The following is a 25,744-nucleotide window of genomic DNA, read 5'->3' on the forward strand; positions in this document are numbered from 1 at the left end:
ATGAGGAATAAGGTCTTTGCAAATTTGCAGATTACGGCTAATTTGGTAAATATGTTTCACGGCACTCTAATAATTAACAGACAAAGCATGTCGCTTATCTCTGTTAAGTTCGGTGGAAAAGTATCGTAATGGGCACATTAACAAAAAATCAGCAATATCTTCCCATCTGCTGTCTCAATTAACACTGATGCCTAAGGAACACTGTTGTACCATTTCCCCAGGCGTGATCACAGAGCTTTTCAGATTAATAATTCAAATACCATTGCCAAGTTTGTACTTGCTGCGCCATCTCATATCATTCTCCCCTTTCCCCCTTCATTGAGTCTCCTTTCAGATTTTCTTCCGTTAACTCTATACGAATCTACACTAGCATCCCATATGAATATAACACAGTTCATTCTCAGAATAGTGTGCTCAAGTCTTTAATTTCATTTTATTCCGGTTTCGTTTAATGGAACGATTAAAGATCTGTGGCCAAATGTTTGCGGGGAATGGAGACCTAAGTCTGCAGGCAGATGCGAAACAGCAAAAACAACACAAATCTAAATGCTGGCAGTCCAGTACCTTGAAATTATTTAGTTATTTAGGGTGCAATGTTACAGCAGCAGCTGGTTCCTATTGGGTCTGGTAGGGCAGAAGGGAGGGAGACCAAACGGGAGGTGGAGCTGGAGTCAATGACAGGCAGAGCCTCTCCCCTGATTGGTTGCAAGCCAGAACTCAGGCAGGTGGGACCTGCTGAGCTTGGTGGGTAAATTGCCCTGATAAACTAGCCTCCAGTCCAATCTTATATACATATTCACCTGGAGTAAGCCTTATTGAACTCAAGGGAGCCTAGCTCAAAGCAGGCATGCCTAGGATGGCAGTATCAATGCATGAGATAATTTTCTTTATTTTTTTAAAAAATTAAACCATATATCTACCTGCATATAATTAAAAAACGCCACCATGAAATCAAGATAACAAACTTTTTATAAAAGAATGGAAATGGTTTATGGAATATTTACAAACAAACTGTAAACAGATAAGAACATTGGCAGGATTATTGTAATAACCTGCAGTTTTATAAGAATATATATTTAAAGTAGATGAATAAATAAGCAAATTAAGTTAATTTAGATATGCAGAAGATATAAAAAAATAAATTTATGGAACTGCAGAAAGAGGGGGAAGGAAATCAAGTTTTAAAATGTTAAACTGATTGTAAAATTATTGAAATGCATAAAAATGGATATGCAGAAAATATTGAAAAATAAATTTATGGAACCACAGAAAGAGGGGGAAGGAAGTCAAGTTTTGAAATGTTAAAATGATTGTAAAATTATTGAAATGTATAAAACTGAAAATCAATGTGTGTGTGTGATATATATATATATATATATATATATATATATATATTCACTGGTATATGTAAATAACATGGTACATAATTTCCGTTGTACAAATGTAGGTAGAGAACAACCTTAATTTCATTTCTTGAAAGGAATGTTTCTTATTTATGCCAACAAATCAGCCCATAGAGTCAGTGGCATAGTGTGAGGTGTGCACAGGGGTGGTTGCCCTGGGCGCAAAATGGCTAGGGGCGCAAAATTTCAGCGCCCAGTGCTGCCTCAGTACAGCTGCACGCTTCCATCACTGGGCTGTAGTGAAAAGGGCTTCTCCATGTGAACCAGGAAGTGACCTCTCCGGACAATGGAACGCCTCCTTTTCTTATTTCTGCAGCTGCAGTCTCCTGGGTGACGCGGATGCCATTAGGCAGCTGAATGCGCATGCGTCCTCTGCCCGTTTCCCTCCCTATCACCCCCTCCCCCTCTGCGTGGCCCTGGGCACTGGCAACCCACGCTATGCAAGTCCTATGGTGTGATGAAATCCTATGACCGACTTTGTCTATTTAGCCATAGTAAAGCAAGTAAATAAATTATAAGTGAATGAAAGCACACTGCTGAGCTGTAAAGTCCATTATCCCAGGGCTCAACAAACAAACAAACAAACAAACAAACAAACAAACAAACAAACGAGCATCATTCAGGGAGGGGCTCCTCCCCATCACAAAAGTGTTTCTCCCACCCTACCTTCTTTCTTTTCTTGCTTGTTGTGCTTCTTTAGCCATTCTATGTTCTTTCTGATGGCTTCCAAATATGCCTCTGCTTTCCCTTCAAGAGCAAGAGAAAAGAGAAATCAAACTATTTAGGACTAAGTCCAAATATTCAGGGTAAAGGTAAAGGGACCCCTGACCATTAGGTCCAGTTGTGACCGACTCTGGGGTTGCGCACTCATGTCGCTTTATTGGCCGAGGGAGCCAGCGTACAGCTTCTGGGTCATTGTGGCCAGCATGACTGAGCCTCTTCTGGCGAACCAGAACACTGCACGGAAACACCATTTACCTTCCCGCCAGAGCGGTACCTATTTATCTACTTGCACTTTGACGTGCTTTCGAACTGCTAGCTTAGCAGGAGCAGGGACTGAGCAACGGGAGCTCACCCCATTGTGGGGATTCGAACCACCAACCTTCTGATCGGCAAGCCCTAGGCTCTGTGGTTTAATCCACAGTGCCACACGCGTCCCTTAATATTCAGGGTAGAGATAGGCAATTAGAGATGGGGGCAGGGGGTGGGAATCATTTTGGTTCTCGTTTAAAGCGGAATCTATCAAATCCACTTTCCAAAGCAATCTGAGATCCAAAACACAACTATCCTTTGAAGTTCACACATATGAATTTTAGAATGCAGTTCTCCAACCAAATGAAATGTTCACAAAAAAGGCCTATTTTAGGGGGAGGTTGTGCATAAAAATGAACTAATATTATTAACAACACATTTATTACCCACCCTTCACCATAAGTTCCTAGGGCAGGTTACTACAATCTACAACACAATGTTAAAAATAACTTTTAAGGACTATAACTTTAAAAAGCTTATTACAATAAAATGAAATAAAAAGGGTGGGCCCTGAAAAATAACATACAAAAATGCATCAGATTAGGAGAAATTGCTTCCAAAATTTGTACGTGAATCAGAACTGCATACAAAAACATGTTTCATTACGAAAATGCTGAAGAATTTTCACGAGGATTTTAAAAGAAGCAAATTGCTGTAGAAATGTGGAGTACTGAGTTTACAATTGGAAAAACAAACAGAACTGAGAAAACTGTGATTGGCAGATCTTCCCGTTCTTATATGCAATGATTCATTACAGCATGTCTTAAACACAATCTATCATTAGAATTTGGGAAGGTACATTTTAAAAGGAACTAACTCTAGTTCAAGTTCAACGTGCCCAAAAGGAAACATCCCAGTTCATATTTGCTCCTTTACGAAAAGAACTAGTTTGGTTCACAGTCAGTTCAAGTTTACCCACATAATCCTTGACATGCACCTCCCCCCCAAAAAATTCAGCATTCAGAATGTTACAAGCTGCTGCACAATATAGACTAAGAAAACGTCAAAACACACAGAAAGTGGAATGTAAATTATATAATTTCATTTATCCTCCCCCAAATTATGATGATGATGATAATAATAATAATAATAATAATAATAATAATAATAATAATAATGTATTATTTGCAGCCTGCCCATCTGGCTGGGTTTCCCCAGCCACTCTGGGCGGCTTCCAACAAAGACCAAAAATACACTAAAATGTCACACATTAAAAACTTCCCTAAACAGGGCTGCCTTCAGATGTCTTCTGAATGTCAGGTAGTTGTTTATTTCTTTGACATCAAATCCAGAACGTGGCTGCAAGACTGGTGACTAGGAGCGGCTGCAGGGACCATATAACACGGGTCTTGAAGGATCTACACTGGCTCCCAGTACGTTTCTGAGCACAATTCAAAGTGTTGGTGCTGACCTTTAAAGCCCTAAATGGCCTTGGCCCAGTATACCTGAAGGAGCGTCTCCACCCCCATCATTCAGCCCAGATTCTGATGTTTTATGTTTTATTCTGTTTTAATATTCTGTTAGGAGCTGCCCAGAGTGGCTGAGGAAACTCAGCCAAATGGGCTGGGCATAAATAAACTATTCTTATTCATATTCTTGTTCAGTTGCTGGGAATTGTAACTCTGTGAGAGGTAAACTTCAGTGCCCAGGATTTTCTGAGGGAAAGAAGGTGGGTCAGACGCTTGGCAGCTGCCTGAAGTTGCCCAGGTGCCATGGGCCTGGCAGAGTGTTCCTGGAGCTCAGAGCCCATTGCCTCCAGTCCTTGGTCAAGCTCTGACCTCACAACCAGCTGCGGAATCCTGGGGAATGTTTGGTTTCCTAGGAGACCAGGTGAGTTGCTTGAAAGAATCCCTGGCTAAGGTGGAAGCCCAGTCAGTTGGAGCAGTTAGAAGCCATTCAGATCCCTTCTTCTGTTCTTGTCTTGAAAGCTGTGCAGATGGACTGACTGACTTTTTGGACATCGCCCCCATGGAACAATGTGCTGCTGGTTGCGCAGAAGGTAAAGTCATGGGAAAGAGGGGAGACAGCCTGAAGATTCGTGCCCCCACCACATGCCCAGTTTTTAAAGATGCTCCTTGGACCAAGAACCTTGGTTTTTGACCATTGCAAGTATCATGCTGGGTGTTACATGAGCCAGCAATTTTCCCAGGGAGTTTTCTGATTCGTTTTCTTTTTTTTGTCACCATCCAAATTGCAGCAGAATTACTACTCACCCCATCCCAAATATTCAGGAGAATGCTCCCCCACCCCCAATCTCACCACCCACAAATAGGATGGCTCCTGGTACGTTTCTGAGCACAAAGTTTTGATGCTGACCATTAAAGCCCTAAACGGCCTTGGCCCAGTATACCTGAAGGAGCATCTCTGCCCCCATTGTTCAGCCCAGACACTGAGGTCCAGCTTTGATGGCCTTCTGGCATTCCCCTCATTGTGAGAAGTGAAGTTACAGAGAACCAGGAAGAGGGCCTTCTCGGTAGTGGCACCCGCCCTGCGGAACGCCCTCCCATCAGATGTCAAGGAAATGAACAACGATCTGACTTTTAGAAGACATCTGAAGGCAGCCCTGGTTAGGGAAGTTTTTAATGTTTGATGTTTTATTGTATTTTTAATATTTTGTTGGAAGCTGCCCAAAGTGGCTGGGGCAGCCCAGTCAGATGGGCAGCATATAAACAATAAAATAATTATGATTAGTAGTAGCAGCAGCAACAACAACAACAGAGATCCTTAACATAAGAAGAGTTCAGCATGCAAAGTTGAAGAGGAGAGAAGGAAAGAGAGTAAGGCAGCAGACAACAGACAGGGCGTTAGAAAAAGGGGAGAAAGAATAGTGGAAGCCGTGACTTAAATTAGTGCTTAAAATTCTATACCACCGTGAGTCATTGTGTCTACAGGGCAACCAGGACAAAAGGTAACCTAATGTGGTCTCCAGTGGAATATAATAGTTTAATGGATTCTGATCGCTTAACTTTGCTGGAGCTTCACGGATGAAATCTGGTCCCATTTGGTCTGTGTGGCTCATTCCCTCAAGAGCCGGTAATTTGAAGAACAGGTGAATTAAGCACTAGCAGTGGGATAATATTTTTTGTTTCGAAGAGCATAGAAAACCACGCTATGGTGAAGAATGCAACAGCCCAACTTCCTCCGATTTATTATCATGCAAGTCCAGTAGTGAATTCAATAGGGGTTATGAATTAAATGGGAGTAGAGTTGAACATATGTGGTGAATTAGCTTTAAATAAAGTATGTATTTACCGCTTCAATGTCACCCAGGAGGATCTTTTGGTTTTTATGTCAATTTTCCGCCAGCAGATGTCAAACCTGCTATTCCAGAAATATAGGCTAATTCCTGGGTTGCTGCTATTAAAATGCATAGCCAATTGGCAGCAGAATATATATAATTAGTCTCAACCTGTAGCAAATCATTTGAAATATGTATGGTATTCTGGTTAACTCTGTCAACTTTGCTTAATTAGGATGTAGACTACATACATGAAATTTGCATATATATATATTTTAAAAATAAAACTATGGTTTCAACAAATTAACAATATTCTGATCCTGGTGTACAAGACAGTCACTCAAAAGGAAGAAAGAAAAGCAGTTATTCACAAATTGGGTCCTCCCTTAAAGAGGGCACGTATTGCGGTGAGACCTGGACAACAGACACCCTGTGTTGTGGGTGGGTACGATTGGTCAGCCACAACACCCGATTGGTAGGTCCCTCGAAGCTGGGTGCAATCTGGCCAATGGGACACAGTCCAAATGGTTCAAGGGACCTATTTATACCCATGCACATGACCCAGAGCTTCCTCTTTTGGCACGTGCATTTGGAACACCTGCCCGCCTCTCCCTATATTTAGGGCTGTGCGTTTGACCTTGCTATGCCGTCGTGTGTCATCTGTCATTGAGACAGGGGCATGGCAGGAATTTTCCCCACTTGGCTGATTGGCTGTTGCCATTTGGGTTTCGCCTGCCGCGTAGCAAATCGTCACAACTTGTGAGGTTGCGGATAGGCTCTGGTTCAGGTGATAGGAGTGGGAGAACGTTCTCGCCATCCTTATGTGAAGGGTATTCCGTTAAAGGAATCCAGGGACTCGATGGTTTGGGGGTTGTGCCCGTGCCTGAGTCCAGGGGGACATTTGGGTGGCAGAGTTAGCCTGTGCCCAGCTTTCTGCTTATCCAGGTGTTCACCCTTGGCTGACCTATGCTGGTGCTCTGGGTCAGCGCTACCTGCATGGCAGGGAGCTAGTCGAACCAGAGCCTATGCAACCAGTCACTTTCTGTAATCAATAAAGTTGTGGCCTAAATTCTGCCAAAAAGCAAACCAAAATTTGAGTCATGTGTGAATTTATTTAGGGGGGGAGGTTTCTGGGTCTGAACACACAAATGCCTCTGTTATTTGGTGACTGAAGCTTTGAGGGCAGAGAGTTGTACAGGTCTTCTCAATGGCCACTATGCTTTCCCCAGAATGCCCTGGGTGGAGTGTGGTTCTGGGGCATTCTGGGGGGCAAATGGCAGCTGTTATCCCGCCACTCAAATATCCCAGAGTAGACTTCTTCAGCACAAGACCCTCCAGATATTGTTGGCAGAAGCTACTTGCTGGGTGGGGTGGAGAGGTTATGCAAACTTTGTGGCAGATGAGTCGTTGTTGTTTACTGGGAGCGGAAAGGGAAGGTGGAAGCTGGTGGGCAGGTCAGCACATGGCAAACTCGCCAGCAGGCATGCCAGTTTGCTCTGACGGGAGAGCCAGTGTGGTGTAGTGGTTAAGAGCAGTGGACTCGTAATCTGGGGAACCGGGTTCGATTCCCCGCTCCTCCACATGCAGCTGCTGGGTGACCTTGGGCTAGTCACACTTCTCTGAAGTCTCTCAGCCCCACTCACCTCACAGAGTGTTTGTTGTGGGGGAGGAAGGGAAATGAGATTGTTAGCCACTTTGAGACTCCTTCGGGTAGTGATAAAGCGGGATATCAAATCCAAACTCTTCTAAACTCCTCTTCACCATGACCTCCCTCCACTTCTAACTCTCTGCAAGTAACAGCAAGTCACTTGCTGCAAAATTTGCATAGCAGTTCCACCCCAGAAGGAAAACTGCTTCTAACTGGTTGACGGCAGCTCCCATCGAGCACCAGACTCTTAACCTCAGGGTCGTGGGTTCAAGCCCAAAGTTGGGCCAAAGATTCCTGCATTGCAGGGGGTTGAACCAGATGACCCTCCTGGTCCCTTCCAACTCTACGATCTATGACCATTGGCTGTTCTAGCTGGGTCTGATGGGAGTTGGAGTCTGACAAAATTTGGAGGGCACCAGGTTGGGAACCTAGAATGTCCTAGAATGTCTCCTGGATAAAGTGAGGGAGAGAAATTTTGGCCGCCAGCCACCAACCACAAAGAAGGATGCAGCTACTTTTTTGTGGCAAGGGTTATAAAACTGAGGAGAAAGGGAAACAACAACAAAGGTCTGTTGCAGGGGTCAGCAACCTTTGTCAGCTGTGGGCCAGTCCACCGCCCCTCAGACCATGTGGTGGGCAGGACCATATTTTGGAAAAAAAATATGAACGAATTCCTATGCCCCACAAATAACACAGATGCATTTTAAACAAAAACACACATTCTACTCATGTAAAAACACCAAGCAGGCCCCACAAATAACCCAGAGATCCATTTTAAATAAAAGGACACATTCTACTCATGTAAAAACATGCTGATCATCCATGGGCCAGATTTAGAAGGTGATTGGGCCAAATCTGGCCCCCGGGCCTTAGGTTGCCGACCCCTGGTCTATTGCAATTATAAACTGATTATTATTTTTTGCACACATCCCTCCCAAAAGATTGGTCAAAGTGCCCCCCCTCCTGACACCTGCAAATGGAGGAGCATTATTTTGGTATGAGGGCAAGGAATAAATTGTATCATCGTCAAAATCGCAGATCAAACATCACTGCCAAGTTTCTGTTTAGCCATTCACTACATACAACTTTGCACAAGTGGTGATGTGGAGAAGGGATGTTGAAAGCCTCCACCTCATCCATCATATGGGCACTTTGTTCTGAGCCATTCAGCGGGCAGCATTATGCGCTGGAAATCGACTTGCAGACGTTGGTTTTTTACAGCACCTCTCATGTTACAGACCAATCAATATGCCCGGCCCAGACTATTGAGCTCACTAATGATTTTACGTTCTTAAAAAGGGATAGATGCAATTAGGTGAAAATATTTAGCTATAGTGGTGCACCGAATGTATTGAATTTAGGTCACAAAAGTAGCATTCGAGTCTGAAAGAAAAAATAAAGGACGCTAATTGCTCCGAATTCAGTATATCAACCCCAGTTATACTGCGTTGCTTAGACCAGAGGCTCAACATTGCTTTCCTGTTTCCTTCTGTTTAGGGCTAAAAGCATTAATCAATCATTTGATGTGATAATTTTACAGCTGATTTATTGTTCACATTTGTGACCGCTCTCCAAGGAACTCAGCACAGTACTATATATGAGGCCATTTACTCATTGCAACAGCCTCATGTCATTGCTTGGGCCCTGACAGCTGCCCAGTCAGACCTGAGAAATGGAAACCACAGCAAGGGATCGGAACCAGTCGATACTGCTGTTCTCCAGGCAAAGTCCCACCCTGACATGGAAGACTTTGAGCTCAGATTCAGAGGAGGATCAAAGTGCACAACTGGACCACAAGCTTGACATGAGTCAACAGAGTGATGCAGCAGCCCAAAAATAGCTAATGCAATTATAGGATGCATCAACAGAAGTATCTTGTACAGATCAAGGGAAGTAATAAAAAAGGTAAAGGGACCCCTGACCATTAGGTCCAGTTGTGACCGACTCTGGGGTTGCGGCGCTCATCTCGTTTTATTGGCCGAGGGAGCCCGTTGCAGGGATTCAAACCGCTGACCTTCTGATCGGCAAGTCCTAGGCTCTGTGGTTTAACCCAAAGCGCCACCCACGTCCCAAGGAAAGTAATAGTGCCACTCTATTCTTCCTTGGTCAGACCCCACCCTCAAGTACCATGTCCAGTTCTGGGTGCCACAATTTAAGAAGGATATTGACAAGCAGAGGAGGTGACCAAGCTGATAAATGTTCTGGAAAGCAAGCCTTATGAGGAACACTTGAGGGCGTTGAGGATGTCTAAGCCTGGAGAAGAGATGACTGAGGGGTGATATGATCGACATCTTCAAATATCTGAAGGGCTGTGACATAGATGATGGAGCCAGCTTGTTTTCTGCTGGTCCAGAAGGTAGGGCCCAAAGCGATGGAGATTATGACTAAACATTAGCAAGAACTTTCTCTGATGGCAAGAGTTGTTTGACAGTAGAACGGATTCCCTCGGAAGCTGGTGAACTCTCCTTCACTGGAGGTTCATAAACAGAGTTTGGATGGCCATCTGTCAGGGATTCTTTAGCTGTGACTCCTGCATTGCAGGGGGTTAGACTAGATGGCCTCTGGGGGATCCCTTCCAATTTTACAATTATATTCTTTTATGATTCTATACTGGTAGGGATGTGCCTTGAGGCTCTGCTTCTAGGCTTCCCAGAGGCATCTCGTTGGCCACTGTTAAGAGACGAGGATGCAGGGCTCTTTTTACGTACGGTCTTTGGCAACCAGCCACAACAATAATTTCATTACGTAAGGTTTTGAAGACACATGCTGGAAAAAACCCAGAGGCTGGATCTGACAATGGCAGCAGCAAGGACAGGAACCTCTTCTTACCTTTGGGCTCCTCATCATTTCCTGTGTTTTGTTCTTCGGCTTTTGTCGAATCCTTCAGCGTTTCGTATTCTTTTTCCATCTTCGCTGCTGCGGCTTTTGTGCTGTCGGCCTCTTCAGTGCTCTTGTCTGGGGGGGGGGGGTTGAAAGCAGAAGGTTTCCCTGTATCATCTCAACCGCATCATTTCCTGAAAGCACACCAGCCCACCCTTACGCACCGAGTGGAATTGGAAGCGCCGTTTGGCTGACTTCTTTCTTTCTGCCAGGAGTACATTAGGGCTGTGTACACACCGTGCATTTAGAACGTAGTCAAAGCACATGGCTAGAGTTCCCAGGTTCTTTGGGGGGAAGCCATGCATTTTAAAGGCGCTTTAACTTTATCTTGTGTGCACAGCCCTACTTTACAGAGGACACACCTCTCTTTAAATGGCTTTTTCATCCAAGTCTTGCTTAAAGATAAAGAAACTACAGAGTGGGGGCTGAAATTGCCCATCAACATTGAGTAGCTCCCATTCTTAGTAGGCATGGCAGCCACCTGGTTGGCCTCCCTCACTTTTTTGAGGCAGATTGTGTTTCTATTTAAACTACAAAAATTACGTCTAAATGTGCGTCTTTACCTATAAATTTGCAGGAATTGTGTCTAAATGTGCACCTCTACCTATAGATTTGCAGGTGCAAATTTGATGCAAACCTGTGTCTTCCAATGGCACTGAAGTTTCTACCCTAGTAAAATGTTTGTAGCCACTATAAGGCAGGTAGAATAACATTGGCCACACTCTTGAGAGACAGTAGCTCTCCACAGGTGAACTCTTAATTTGTTATTATATCTGTACTTCAAGTCCGATTTGGCAAATCTCCCCTAGAAAGACTAATGTTTGATGCAACCTGTCTGAGAAAATTATTGAGCAAACGCCCAGATTTTATTTCATCGGAACTGAGTGAAGATGGCGTCTGCCACCAGAGTAGGACTTTTGGATTGATTCGGCCTAAACACCAGCGTGTGAGGACATTCTGCAAACAACAGACTTACCAGCTGCAAAAAAAGAAGAAAAAAGAAGAGAGTCATACAAATTTCACACAGAAGCACATTATTGTTTATTTCAACTCACCTGTGGAAACAACTCAGAGGCCACGAAAGAAAAGGATAATAACAGGAAGATTTAAAGAAGGAACTATTGGAAACTCAAGGCAGTAGAAACATAAGATGATTGGACCCCACTGAACTTGAAGCATGGGAAGCCCCAACAAAAATTTATAATTTGGCAGAATATTTGGACTATATGTATTTGTATAAATTGGAATACTTGATGTGATTTGATTGGATTGTTAAAATGGAAAATTTAATAAAAATTATTTAAAAGAGAGAGAGAGAGAGAGAGAGAGAGAGAGCGCGTAGCTCTCCACCATCTCAGAATGATGCTTAGTCAGCAATTCCAACTGAGATCTTGCTCACTGAAGATGGAACCTGGGACCTCCTTGGGGCACCTCCTTGGCACCTATGGACACCTGCCAAGGCCATGCCCCAGCAGAAGACCCACTGCCAACTCCTGGAGTATCCTGGCCCTGCTGCTCCTATCTTGTTGATTATGGCTGGATCTTCAACTAAGCAAGTGGGTACTGGCAGGAACAAAGAGGATGATCAACAGCCCCATCTCATCTTGCCTGCTCTGTTAGGCCAACTGTGGATTGTGAGCTATGAGAAGGTGGGGCCATTCACAGAAATGAGCTCTTATACCTCTTAAATAGGCATTAACAAGGTAAAGGTAAAGGGACCCCTGACCATTAGGTCCAGTCGTGGCCGACTCTGGGGCTGCGGCGCTCATCTCACTTTATTGGCCGAGGGAGCCGGCGTACAGCTTCCGGGTCATGTGGCCAGCATGACTAAGCCGCTTCTGGCGAACCAGAGCAGTGCACGGAAACGCCGTTTCCCTTCCCGCTGGAGCAGTACCTATTTATCTCCTTGCACTTTGACGTGCTTTCGAACTGCTAGGTTGGCAGGAGCAGGGACCGAGCAACGGGAGCTCACCCCATCACGGGGATTCGAACCACTGACCCTCTGATTGGCAAGTCCTAAGCTCTGTGGTTTAACCCACAGCGCCACCCGCGTTCCTAAATAGGCATTGCTCCCCCCGTAAATAATCCTGGGAACTGTAGTTGTCAATGGTGCTGGGGATCATACAACTGCGAGTGGGGTTTCCTAACAATTCTCAGCACCCTGATCAAACTACAGTTCCTAGGAGTCTTTGGTGGGGAGACATGGCTGTTAAAAGTGACAAAAAACTGCTTTAAATTTATGGTGTGGATGTGTCCAAGATCCACTGGGAGCATCTTGCCCGGGGATCTGCCACTGAACCTTCTGCAAGCAGATCATGTGTTCTGTTACTCATCTATGCGCTTTGGGGAGTGATAGCTCTCAGGTAGAAAACCAAGAAGCCAGACTAAGGCAATTGGAAAATTATGGCAACCAAATTACACCAGGGAATATAGGATTTTCACGACAGAAGGCTTTTATTATTTAAATCGATTGGACAGCTGTGCAATAAGCAGTTGATTATATCTACTGGGAACAAAGCTATAAAAGCAACGCAATATCAGAATAAATGAATACCTGATGGCAGCTTGTTTTTGGTGTTGGGCTTTTCGAGTTTCTTCCTTGTCTGTAGAGCTATCATTGCGTCCAGGTTTTCTAGAAAGCAGAAGCAGAAGATATTTATCCCTGCACATTAGAACAGGCTTATATGAGGCTTGATTTCATGGGTTTGCAAAGTAATGAATTATTCCCTTGCATTGAGTAAAATACAGGTTTTAGATGTTTAAAAAGCTATTGAGCACATAGGATGAAAATAGATAGATGGAAGTCCACAACAATTAAAATACACAAGGAGATTTAATCCATATGGAAAGGTATTACATACAAAAAATGCTACTCTAGGACTGAATTGCGTTGAATAGTATCTAACAGAAGACACATATTGAATTATTTTGTTGTTGTTTTTGTATTGTCTTTATTTTTTATTTGCTTCCCCCCCTTTATCTTTCTTTTCAAAGACGTTGAGATGTATGGTTTCTAACTTTTATATTGTTTGACTTTTAGAGAAGTTGTCAATGTATGTATTTGTTAACTATGTATTTATTTGCATGTTAGAAAATAAATAAAATAATGCTGCGTATAAAATACCAAGAACCAAAAATGAAATCTATTCATAGACATGTCTGCTGCATTCGACAAAAGGCGAGTTTAATATTCTTCCATTTTCACTGAGGAAGTGGGAAAATGTAGCAGCAGCAATGGCCTGCAGTTATGCCTACAGCCAGAGGAGAAATGAAAACGATTTCAGAAGGGGTGTTTGGGGAATGGGGACTTCTATGACTGTGGGGAACCTTCAGACTCTGGGCCTGTCAGAGGCCTATGAGGCAATTTTTCCAAAACCACACCCACCTGTCAATCAAGTGACATCATTTCAAAGAATGGGTGATGTCAGCTGATGGACGAGTTTGTGTTCAATTCTGTGCTGACTGCACACCCCAGTTTCCTGCGAAGAGCTGACATGTGCAGCCAGCTCCCCAGGATTTAACCCCCTGCTAATCAGTTGATAGGGACGCAGGTGGTGCTGTGGGTTAAACCGCAGAGCCTAGGACTTGCCGATCAGAAGGTCAGCAGTTCGAATCCCCGCAACGGGGGGAGCTTCCGTTGCTTGGTCCCTGCTCCTGGCCACCTAGCAGTTCGAATGCACGTCAAATTGCAAGTAGATAAATAGGTACCGCTCTGGCGGGAAGGTAAACAGCGTTTCCGTGGGCTGCTCTGGTTCGCCAGAAGCGGCTTAGTCATGCTGGCCACATGACCCGGAAGCTGTACGCCGGCTCCCTCGGCCAATAAAGTGAGATGAGGTAAAGGGGTCCCTTTACCTTTTAATCAGTTGATGAGAGAGGGGTTAAAACATGCTCAGTTCAGCAGATTCAACACAACCCCTTTCCTGACCACAAACAGATTTGCATCAAAACCCTTGCTAAAACAAAGGTCCCCCCTACCATTTTATCAGTGCCTTCCTGCCTGGAGGTGCTTTGAAGTCCCAGCTTAGGGCTTCAAAGCATCAAATCACCTGATGTCATTGCGATGTCAAGTAATTGACAGGTGCTTGACTCCACTCACTTGTCAAATTTGCCCTGCAAGGTCAATCCCGATAAGGATTTGGCCCCCTGAGGCAAAAAAAATCCTCTGCCTTGTTCTATTATAGCATCCTCTGCACTCACTAACTATTGTGCTCCCTTTGTATGCCACCCTGCCAATGAGAACAAGAGAGATCTTTTACTTCTGCACAATTAGCACAGCATGATATGGGGGACAGCAAACTATGGCCTTCAGACATGCTAACAATATTCTTATTCTAAAAATGTTGCCTTCAATTGTGAAAAAAAGAGTCAGTTTATAGGGGGGAAATTATATAGCAGGTTAGAAACCTACGTACTCCGCACTTTCTGAAACAACACATGAAACGAAATACAGCCAGCCTTTGAAATCTGCAGTTCTGCAAATTTTGCAATCACTTCTCCAGCCACGTTATGTGTAATAGAATGCATATACAGTGGTACCTCAGGTTAAGTACTTCACTCGTTCCGGAGGTCCGTTCTTAACCTGAAACTGTTCTTAACCTGAAGCACCACTTCAGCTAATGGGGCCTCCTGCTGCCGCCGCGCTGCTGAAGCACGATTTCTGTTCTCATCCTGAAGCAAAGTTCTTAACCCGAGGTACTATTTCTGGGTTAGCGGAGTCTGTAACCTGAAGCGTCTGTAACCTGAAGCGTCTGTAACCTGAAGCATATGTAACCTGAGGTACCACTGTACAAAGGGAAAATGTGGATATAAATGGATGTGTTACTGAAAACAACACAGAATATGTATTATATTTGGGAAAGTTGATTCGCAAAGAAGGGAATATTAGGCAGAACTGCATATAAAAATGTATGGATACCAGGCAACATTTACACCGATTGATTTTCATGATGAATTTTTTTTAAAAAAATTGCTAAACAGATGTGGAAAGGTGAAGAACTGAAGTGAAGATTGTAAAACCAAGAAACTGAGAGAAGCTCGAATTACATGACCCCTTATCATCACATTTTCAAATTCTGTATCCACAAGGACTAGAAACCAAAGCAGCTTCTACAAGGCCATAAAATAATAGTTTTTGCAAGGTGTTGCCACGTTCTCTCTCATTATAGTGCAACCCCAACCTTGTCTGCCGAGAAGCAATTTCTGTTGAGGCCATTCAGGTTTTGTCTCTGGCAGGATCACAGCGTCACTTCCCTAAAACTGTTTCCTCACAAACAAAATACAGAACAAGGTTCTCAAGCGCTAAATGATGTCAAGCAAGACTTGCTATCTCAAACAAATGAGAACGGAAAGGGAAGCAACGCCAGCCGGCCCTCTTTCCAGCCGAGACTCTAAGTGCCCACCAGCTGTGGTCTGAATATGTGTGCACAATATTTGCTTTGAGTTATCCTAATGGGGTGAGTCACTCTGAGAAATGTCATAAGCAAGGCCAGTAGCTTAGCAACTCGGTGTCCTACTTGGGCCTCTAATGAGATCTGATGTCATTGCTAGGCCGGTTGCCTTGGCAACCCTTAAAAAAACCAGAGGAAGGAGTTGAGCTCATCAAGGTGACAACCTTTCACCCATCTGGACACCTATTTCTAATAGGGTTAATGAAAGGGAAACGTTGCCGCAGCTGAACTGCTGTTTAAAAAGCTTCCAACTTAAATAAAACAGCCTGGTTTGTCTTGGAGACAGCTCTGCAGATTTCTAGTGATCTCCAGTGAATCCAATGTTTTGTTAGCCCAAAAATGGAAAACTCCCAACTATAGAAGAATGGCAACTTGAACTGACAGAATATGCGCAGCTTGCAGACTTAACATATAGAATAAGAGAAGAAGAGGAACATATGTTTAGAGAAGATTGGAAAATGTTTATTGAATATATGGGGGGAAATTGTGTACACCTGAAAACAATGGCAGCATTAAGATAAATTCAACAGTGTAAATAAGTGTTGATGGATGCAGTAACGGAATACTGAATGGTTTGGTTTTTGTAAAATATGCAGGGATTTATGATATGCAAAATGAACCATGGAAAGAGAAGAATGGAAGTCATTGATATGAGAAAATTAATCAGGGTAAGGAACATTTTTGACCCTGCGGGTCAGATCTTTATCTATCCTGCACCCAGTGGGCCAACTTCGACAAGGGATGAGGTGCACCCACCTGCCATCATCTGACATAATGATGAGTTATTAATTAAGTTGTTGTTGTTGTTGTTGTTATACTTATTACCTGCCTTTCCCCAGACGATCTGAGGACAGGGACAGCAATACAAAATACAGCACTGAAAATAGTTTACAATCACCACTACAGTAGGTCCTAAAATATATGTATCTCAAGTGTCAAAGACCAGGATGAAGAGGTTTATCCTTGGTGTAAAGGGAAAGCTGTACAATGAAGGTGCCAAACACACCTCTGTGGTAAGGGAAATCTGAAAATTTTTACACAGCACTTGGGAAGACAGATGAACTAATACCAGTGTACTGGAAGAAGCAAAGATCAGCAGTGTTGAAGCAACGATATTTCAACATCAACTTTGTTGGACTGGTCATGTTGTGCGGATGCCTGATTATTGTCTTCCAAAGCAACTACTCTATTCCAAACTTAAAAATGGAAAGCGTAATGCTGGTGGTCAACAAAAGAGGTTCAAAGACTCTCTCAAGGCAAATCTAAAAAAATGTAGTATAAACACCGACAACTGGGAAACACTGGCCTGCGAGCGCTCCAGTTGGAGAACAGCCTTTACCAAAGGTGTCGTGGGCTTTGAAGACGCTCGAACTCAGGATGAAAGGGAGAAACGTGCTAAGAGGAAGGCATGCTTGGCAAACCCTCACCATAATCAACTCCTGCCTGGAAACCTATGTCCCCACTGTGGAAGGACGTGTGGATCCAGAATTGACCTCTACAGTCACTTACGGACTCACTGTTAAAACCGTGTTCATGGAAGTCAATCTTACTTGGCTATGAGGGATCGTCAAAGAAGAAGACAATGAAGGTGCCAAACACACCTCTATGGGAAGGGAAGTCCAAAACTTAGGGGTTGCCAGAGAATTCCTTCTTCTGGGTCACACACCCCAAATGTCTGAGGGTGGTGGAACTGCCAAGAGCAGAGGTAGGCAACCTAAGGCCCGGGGGCTGGATGCGGCCCAATCGCCTTCTCAATCTGGCTGGCGGATGGTCCGGGAATGAGTGTGTTTTTACATGAGTAGAATGTGTGCTTTTATTTAAAATTCATCTCTGGGTTATTTGTGGGGCCTGCCTGGTGTTTTTACAGCCAGTGTGGTGTAGTGGTTAAGAGTGGTAGACTCGTAATCTGGGGAACCGGGTTCACGTCTCTGCTCCTCCACATGCAGCTGCTGGGTGACCTTGGGCCAGTCACACTTCTTTGAAGTCTCTCAGCCCCACTCACCGCACAGAGTGTTTGTTGTGGGGGAAGAAGGGAAAGGAGAATGTTAGCCGCTTTGAGACTCCTTTGGGTAGTGATAAAGCAGGATATCAAATCCAAACTCTTCTACATGAGTAGAATGTCTGCTTTTATTTAAAAAGCATCTCTGGGTTGTTTGTGGGGCATAGGAATTCGTTCATTTCACCCCCCAAAAAAATATAGTCCAGCCCCCCCACAATGGACAGTGGACCATCCCACGGCTGGAAAAGGTTGCTGACCCCTGGCCAAGAGGGTCTCCTTGCTGATCTTAACATCTGACAGGGTCCATAGGGAAAGGGGAGGACTTTCAGGTAAATCATTTGTCATTTGTTTAAACAGTGAGCTGCAAAGCAGATCTTTTGCTTTACACTGCCGTTGCTCCTCTCCATACATTTCCAGAGCTCTCCTTGCATTTCCCGAAAAGGCAAATATTCTTTGCAAAATCAACATATGCCTGAGAGGCACTTTGTCAGAGCACACTTGTTCACTTGTCAGTATATCTTGGAAGCAATACACATCAAAGCGTCTGTGGCATCAAGTCATTCTTCGGAGAAAAGACCTGACATTTCCCACCCACTCCCCCTATGGAAATGTTTTTGCACTAGAACACAAATATTTAAATATTTGTGACAAAGATCTTCGTCACCATCATCATCATAGCAAAGTCTGTATGGGATTGGCTTATATATTGTGTTTAGAGCAGCAATTTTAAGGAGAAATGTCTGTGGGAATGTTAAGTTATATTCTTCAGTGGAGCAAATATTTTTTGGGGGGGCAGAATGCCAAAAACAGTTTTAATATTCCCCCCAACAGTATAATGTATTTTACTTTGTTTTTATGTACATTGCTTTGTAATGACTTCACCTACAGAAATAAATAATAACCTATTTATATGCAATTTCCCTCAAGCTACACACTTTTTGCAAAACAATTTCCCCTTTTCGGTAATACCTTGGAAGTCGAACAGAATCTGTTCCAGACGTCAGTTTGACTTCCAAAATGTTTGACTTCCAAAAGGCGGCTTCTGATTGGCTGCAGGAAGCTCCTGCATCCAATCGGAAGCTGCGGAAGTCCTGTCAGACGTTTGGCTTCCAAAAGAACATTAAAAAACCAGAACACTCGCTTCCGGTTTTCAATTGTTTAGGAGCCGAAATGTTCGACTCCCAAGGCTTTCAGGAGCTGAGGTACAACTGTATATGTATTTATATGCACACTTTACCCCAGTAAACACATTTTTGGACAATGCATTACAAAATTCAGAGAACTCTGAGAATTTCAAATTTTGGCTATATTTCAGTTTATGTCTTGTTTCATAAAATGCGGATTTGCTAAGTTTGCCTTCCAATGCAAACAGAAGAGAATCCCCCATATCCTTAGCTGGAAGCACATGTACAGCCGGTAATCGCTTAGGACCACTGATCTTCTCAGTGATAAAGTCAGCGAATACAGAAATTCTTGCTCACATGAATTCACGATTTAGCTGTTAGGAGAGAACAGCTCAATGCCTCGCCATATGCTATACATCCTTGACTCCTCTGCAGAAGGTGGGGTTTGCCCATCTTGGCAAAGTAGAGGAAAACATGGGGGGAGGTGAAGCATATGGTGACATCTGCACATGTCCACAACTACTCAAAACAATTCTCTTCTCAGTTGCAAGATGGCCAGGGAATGGGATTGCTGAGTCATGGGCGAAGGAGGAAGGTGTGATTCTGGTGACTAAGGAAGGCAGTGCGACAGCCAGTGGCTCAGCAAAGTAGGGGGAGTTGGGATGTAGATGGAGACATGATAGAGTCATAGAATTGTAGAGTTGGATTGAACCCCAAGGGTCCTCTAGTCCAACCCCCGGCAGTGCTGGAAACTCAGCTAACGCATCCAAGACCACTACATTATGTCAACCAGATCAGAAACTCAGCTAAAGCATCCAAGACCACTACATTATGTCAACCAGATCACCTCGCTCTTTATGCTGTTGACACTCTCAACAGACTCTGAAACGTTCATGAGACGAGACTTGTCCTTGCAGAAGCCATGCTGGCTCTGCTTCAGCAAGGCTTGTTCTTCTACATGCTTGGTTATTTTATCTTTAATGGTACTTCCTGTTAGAATTCCTGCTCCATGATTGCAGTCATGGGATTGTTGTCTGTCACATGATGGTGTATGTTTTGACTCCACAGAGTGGGAAGTGACGGAGACAGGATGTTTGTTTTACTGTGTTCTGTGAAGTGGGACTATTGTCCTTTGTTCTCTTTGCTGTCTGATGCGTGAGAGAGAGGGAGCCATGTTGCAGTACCCCGTGTGTGTTTATATGTAAATAAAGTAGATTAGCCAAAATGCTGAGTTGCTGAGGTCTGTCACGCAAAATGTGAAGACTCTGCGGATCCCTAAGTGTGCCGATGTCTGTTGGCATCGGTCGCTGTGATGTTTGGTTTGAAGAAAGCTTTTGAAGCTCCCGAATGATCGACCAGGATGGAGGGAACATGCCAGTCTCTACCCACATCGTTCAGCCCGGACACTGAGATCCAGCGCCGAGGGCCTTCTGGCGGTTCCCTCATTGCGAGAAGTGAGGTTACAGGGAACCAGACAGAGGGCCTTCTCGGTAGTGGTGCCCACCCTGTGGAACACCCTCCCTTCAGATGTGAAGGAAATAAGCAGCTATCCTATCTTTAGAAGACATCTGAAGGCAGCCCTGTTTAGGGAAGTTTTTAATATTTAATGCTGTACTGTTTTTAACATTTTATTGGGAGCTGCCCAGAGTGGCTGGGGAGACTCAGCCAGATGGGCGGGGTATAAATAATAAATAAATTATTATTATTATTATTATTATTATTATTATTATTATTATTATGTGTCTCTGCCAGGGTCCTGCTTGAGCTCCTGACACTTCACACCAGTTTTTCCACTGTCAAACAGCTCTTACTGTCAGAAAGTTCTTCTGATGTTTAGTCAAAATCTCCATTCTTGTCATTTGAAGCCATTGGTTTGAGCCCTACCTTCCGGAGCAGGAGAAAACAAGCTTGCTCCATCCTCCAAGTCACAGCCCTTTAGATACTTGAAGATGGCTATCATACCGCCTATAAGGGAATGTGGCTGTAACAATGAAGTGTCTCCAAGGCAGGAGCCATTGGGTACAGGACCTGGGAGTGATCTACCATGGATAGTGAATGCTCTATCCTCAGAATCGTCTTCTGCTGCAGAAGCAAACAGAGTGTGCAGCATGCAGTGCCATCGCCAGTCATTGCTGTGGGAAAGCTTAATAATAAACATCACAGTAAAGTTTACCCTCAATATACACACTGTCAGGGGCTCAGGAGCAGAAGCACAGGGGAGAGAGGAAATGGAGAGCGAAGGGGAGGAATCCGAGGGCAGCGTAGGGGAGTATGATAGTGACCCGAGAGATTCCATGAGCTTCTCCAGCGAATCAGAAGATTCCCAGAAGGGGGCGCCAATGGTCAGGGCAAGGGGGGTCCCAGGGGGGATGCACCAGAAGCAAGGGGCCAGCGGGGACTCCCAAAGCAGCAGCGGGGGATCAGGACCAGCTTCCCCACCAGAGCGTAGTGGGGGGGAAGAGTCACATGTGTCAGGACCAGCATATCCTCCAGCGGGGAGAGAAGATGAGTCAGGGCTGACCACGCCTCCATCGGAAAGTGGGGAAACGGAGGGGAGGTCAGTTCCAGCTAGCCTCCCCGAAGGAGGGAGCAGTGACAGCAGTGTAACGGTCAGAAGGAAAGTGGGAGGCTGGGCGCGCGCGCCAAGTTCAAATGTACAGGCGCGCGGGACAGCAGGAAACCCGGATTGGGAACCAGGTCCTAAAGCCCGCCGGAGGGAGGGGGAAGATTCAGGGGACTCAGCGTCAGAAGAGTCTAGGAAGGGTGAGACCCCGACGGACAGGCGGACCCAGAGGAGGAAAGAACAAAGGAAGAGGTGGAGCAAGGCTAGAGTCTTAAACTGGTGTCTGGGGGGAGGAGATTCAGACGGAGCTTCAGCGGTCTAGAGTTTGAGACGTAGGGCTGCACGCTGCGGCTGTGAAGGTGAAACCGAACTTCAATAAAGACTTTTATACTTAACAACGAAGCGGCGTTGGTCCTTTGTGAGCTGGGACCTCGGGCAGCTCTGACACACACGCTCAAAGCATTTCACGAATGCAGCATCCCTACAACTGCTGTGTGCGGGGGGTCAGTTGGGGGGGCTGAAACTGAGAGACCGTAGCCCAAAGTGCACAATGTACTCAGAACACAGGTTCTGATCTGGATTGTGGAGATTTCCCAATACATAGCACGTGGCCTTAACCGACACCCCTGTTTTTATCCACACCTAGTTTGATGCCTGCACTGGTATTCTTAAAAAATACCAGCAACCCCAGAACAGGGTTGGCTTGACTTTCTCCTTGTCACTAAATAAGTTAGTAGACACCCGTTGAATGAAACTGGATTCCCACTTGGAAGGCTACTGACAGATTGGGCAACAGAGAAACAGAACCTTACAGAAAGCACAGACTATGATGGGCAGTCATGACACCTTATAAATTTGTACGCACACAAGGCTGATGTGCCTGCTTCTGTTTCCCCCCATTTTTAAAAATTGATTTTCCACATTTATAACAAATATAACCTATAAAAGACACAAAACGACACACATTACAATACTAAAATAAAAAAATTAAAATAAAAACACTTATTACTTCTAAAACCCAAATTAACTTTCATTGTTATCTGACTTCCTCAAATCCCCCCAATTGAATTTCATTGTGACACCTTTGTAACAGTTCTCCAAGATCCTCTTTCTAATACAATTAACTCCTCCAATTAATTACCTTCATCTCTTTTCTTATTGGCTTAAATCCATATTACTATACAACATTCTTATTCTAATCCTAGGCCTATTTGATATCGATGTGTCTGCTTTTGCACATGGATGCTATCACTTAAGAGAACATGGCTCAGGGGGACAGAATGTGATTCTGGAACTAAAAGGTCAGCATAGGTTTCAGATTCAGAAGAATACAACTGCATATAGAGCCTCAGTATCCTTTCAGTGAACCTTGGATTTGGAGGCTAAGTCCTGCACGGCTCCTAGTGAGACCTAATTCATCCCCTGAATGATGCTTCAAGACTGTTCTCCCTAGAGAGAGATCTTGCAAGGATGACATAATGCTGGGCCTTCAAATCCCAGACCAGCTGCTACCGAGATGTGCTTTTCAACGCAACTGTCTCTGCAGATTGTCAAGCAAGGAGCTCGAGAAGCATGTGATATGGTCTACTAAATGATTTATTGCCTTTAATGCATAATTCAGCTTCGTAGCTTCAGCCTAAAAGTGGAGAGGGGGTGTTTTAATGCGCCTGTTCTAAAACCAGATAGTCTTGTTTAACTTCATAGATATTGTTGGTTCATAGCTGTCAACTTACAGATTTGAAAATAAGGGACCAGCAGCCTTGAAAATAAGGGATCAGCAGCCAAAATAAGGGAACAACAATTACTTTGATAAAATACATATTTTGTTGAGTGCAAATGGCTTTAGATACCTATTAGGTCCATAAATTACCATATAGCATATATTCAACACAAAAAAAGCAACAATTTGTTGTTGACAAAGCACAGCTGGACATAGAAAGGGCCCCATTACCTTCAGTAGCTTATTTAAGGGACATCATCAATAAGGGACAGCAGCGGGACATGGCACTGGGATAAGGGACTGTCCCGCCAAATAAGGGACGCTTGACAGCTATGTGTTGGTTGCTGCTGCTGCTGCTGCTGAGCTATGCTTGTTGTTTACATCATATTCCTTACATATAATCTCATAAGAGGTAAAAGGAGTGGTACCTATGTTGATTTGCCCTTGTCCCTAGTCAATAAAAAGTGGTGGGTGCTACTCTGAACCCCTTGTAGGAGGCAGCAGCAAAGATGCACGCTGATTACAAAGTTGCCCCTGAAAGAGAAGAGCTTGACAAAGTCAGAAATGGATTGCATTGTCTCTGACATGTCTGTCTGTCAACAGAGAACCAAGATGAAGGTACTGATTCTCATCAGGTTGACCCTTAACCGAACGGGGCATCCGGGCAACCTCTAGTGCCCCCAATAATTCTAATCCCCAAGAATCTAGTTTGCTTTGGAAATACCCAGATCTAACCTTACAGACTTACTGGGTCATTGCCCATGATTGGAACGTGGCTTGATGTCAATAGCCTTGCCTACTGTTTATTGGCCTCATGTGAATGGCTGGAATGTATCATGAATGACCTTCATTATGCATGCAAAACATTCTTCCACCAGGTCCCTGGCTTATTGACATCTGATGCCCTTTTAAATGTGTTGTGGGAGGGGGGAATTATTGGTTTGTAGCTGTTCTTATTTTTATTGTGTATTTTGTGGTTTTTATATTGTCATTTCATGTTGTGAACTGCCCTGGGATTTATGGAAGAATGGCGGTATAATAATGATAATTATAATGATGATGATGATGATAATGATGATGATGATGATGATGATAATAATAATAATAATAATAATAATAATAATAATAATAGAAATGAGGAAAGGACTGTAGCATAGTGGTAGAGCATCTGCTTTGCATGAAGAAGGTCCTAAGTTTGATTCCTGGCATCTTCAGTTAGGACTAGGAGAGACGTCTTCCTAAAGCCCTGGAGAGCTGTTCTCAGTCATTGTTTGCTAATCCTGATCTTTGGTGGAGCCATAAGCAGCTGCCACCTCTAGTGACCTCCATCACTGCTTATCCCAAGTGATTCCCAGCACTGAGGTCATCGCCTTTCCCAACAGATTTCTCACTTTCCAGGACTCCTGGGCTAGTTCACCCAACCTCCAACTGGGGAAAATGGCCCACAACAGCCACCTTAGTATAGCAGAAAAGGGAAGTGATTTCAGACTTGCATCACCCTCTATGGTATTTTCCAGTACAGTGGTACCTCTGGTTATGTACTTAATTCGTTCCGGAGGTCCGTTCTTAACCTGAAACTGTTCTTAACCTGAAGCACCACTTTAGCTAATGGGGCCTCCCGCTGCTGCCACGCCGCTGTAGTACGATTTCTGTTCTTATCCTGAAGCAAAGTTCTTAACCCAAGGTACTATTTCTGGGTTAGCGGAGTCTGTAACCTAAAGCGTATGTAACCTGAAGCGTATGTAACCCAAGGTACCACTGTATCAAAAAATGAAGATATGAGTGATTCCCCTGGCTGTTAATCCTGCTCCGATATGGATTTTGGCAAATAATCCACTTTTTGTGGTTTACTTTTCAAGCCAGTGCTTCTTCAACATTATTCTCTAGGTATTGTGTGGGGCTTCCCTTTACCCCCACAGCAACAGTTCTCTGCCCAGCAGTCCACGCTCCCAAGGAAATGCACACATCAGACCTTTTCACAAATCACAGCAGCTCTGGCAACAAAACACTTTGCTCCCCCGCCCCCTGCTATACCAAGCTCATATTCTCATGGTTTCTTAAGCCTCTTGAGAAGAATATCAGATCAGCGTTTTGAAGGTAAAAAATAGAGTCACTTTTCAACTGCACTGCTAAAAATAGCCCAGCGGTGAAACAACTTGAAGCATTTGAGAGAGTGTTTTCCTTCCACCACAGTTGACTGCTTCGATAGCAAACAACAGTGCCCTGAGCATCACAAACTAGCAGAGTGGAGCGGAGCGGAGCCACAGCTGTGGCTAGGTTTTTCTTGGGGCTGGCTCATACATGCATGTTCATCATGCGCAGTTTGGGGGTGCTCCTGGAGGCACAGGTGTCCTTGGTGCTAAGAGAGCCTTTTACCAGTTCTGGTTGCTAAGGCAGCTATGTCCACTCCTGGATGGAGATAGCTGACCACACTTCTCCATGCGCTGGTAGCCTCATGGGTTTGATTACTGCAATGTGCTCTTTGTGGGGCTACCCTTGAGGTTGGTCTGGAACAGGAGTAGGCAACCTAAGGCCCGTGGGCCGGATCCAGCCCAATCGCCTTCTCAATCCGGCCCACGGACAGTCCGGGAATCAGCATGTTTTTACATGAGTAGAATGTGTGCTTTTATTTAAAATGCATCTCTGGGTCATTTGTGGGGCATAGGAATTCGTTCCTATATATTTTTTCA

At 44.2% G+C, this 25,744-nt stretch overlaps 2 protein-coding genes across 2 annotated transcripts in view; both read right to left on the bottom strand.

Moving 5' to 3' along the window:
- The window catches only part of DMXL2 (Dmx like 2), a 530,204-nt gene that overhangs the window by 107,409 nt on the left and 397,051 nt on the right, over window positions 1–25,744 (bottom strand). The window lies entirely within an intron of this gene.
- The window catches only part of SCG3 (secretogranin III), a 52,145-nt gene that overhangs the window by 6,424 nt on the left and 19,977 nt on the right, over window positions 1–25,744 (bottom strand). The window contains exons 9-11 of the mRNA XM_053365746.1: window positions 12,756–12,833; window positions 10,151–10,276; window positions 2,070–2,150 (exon numbers count right to left, since the gene is read on the bottom strand). Coding sequence (XP_053221721.1) covers window positions 2,070–2,150; window positions 10,151–10,276; window positions 12,756–12,833 — 285 coding nt within the window. The remainder of the gene's footprint in view (window positions 1–2,069; window positions 2,151–10,150; window positions 10,277–12,755; window positions 12,834–25,744) is intronic.

The sequence above is a fragment of the Podarcis raffonei genome, chromosome 14, assembly GCF_027172205.1.
Source record: "Podarcis raffonei isolate rPodRaf1 chromosome 14, rPodRaf1.pri, whole genome shotgun sequence".
In the NCBI taxonomy this organism is placed as follows: Eukaryota; Metazoa; Chordata; class Lepidosauria; order Squamata; family Lacertidae; genus Podarcis; species Podarcis raffonei.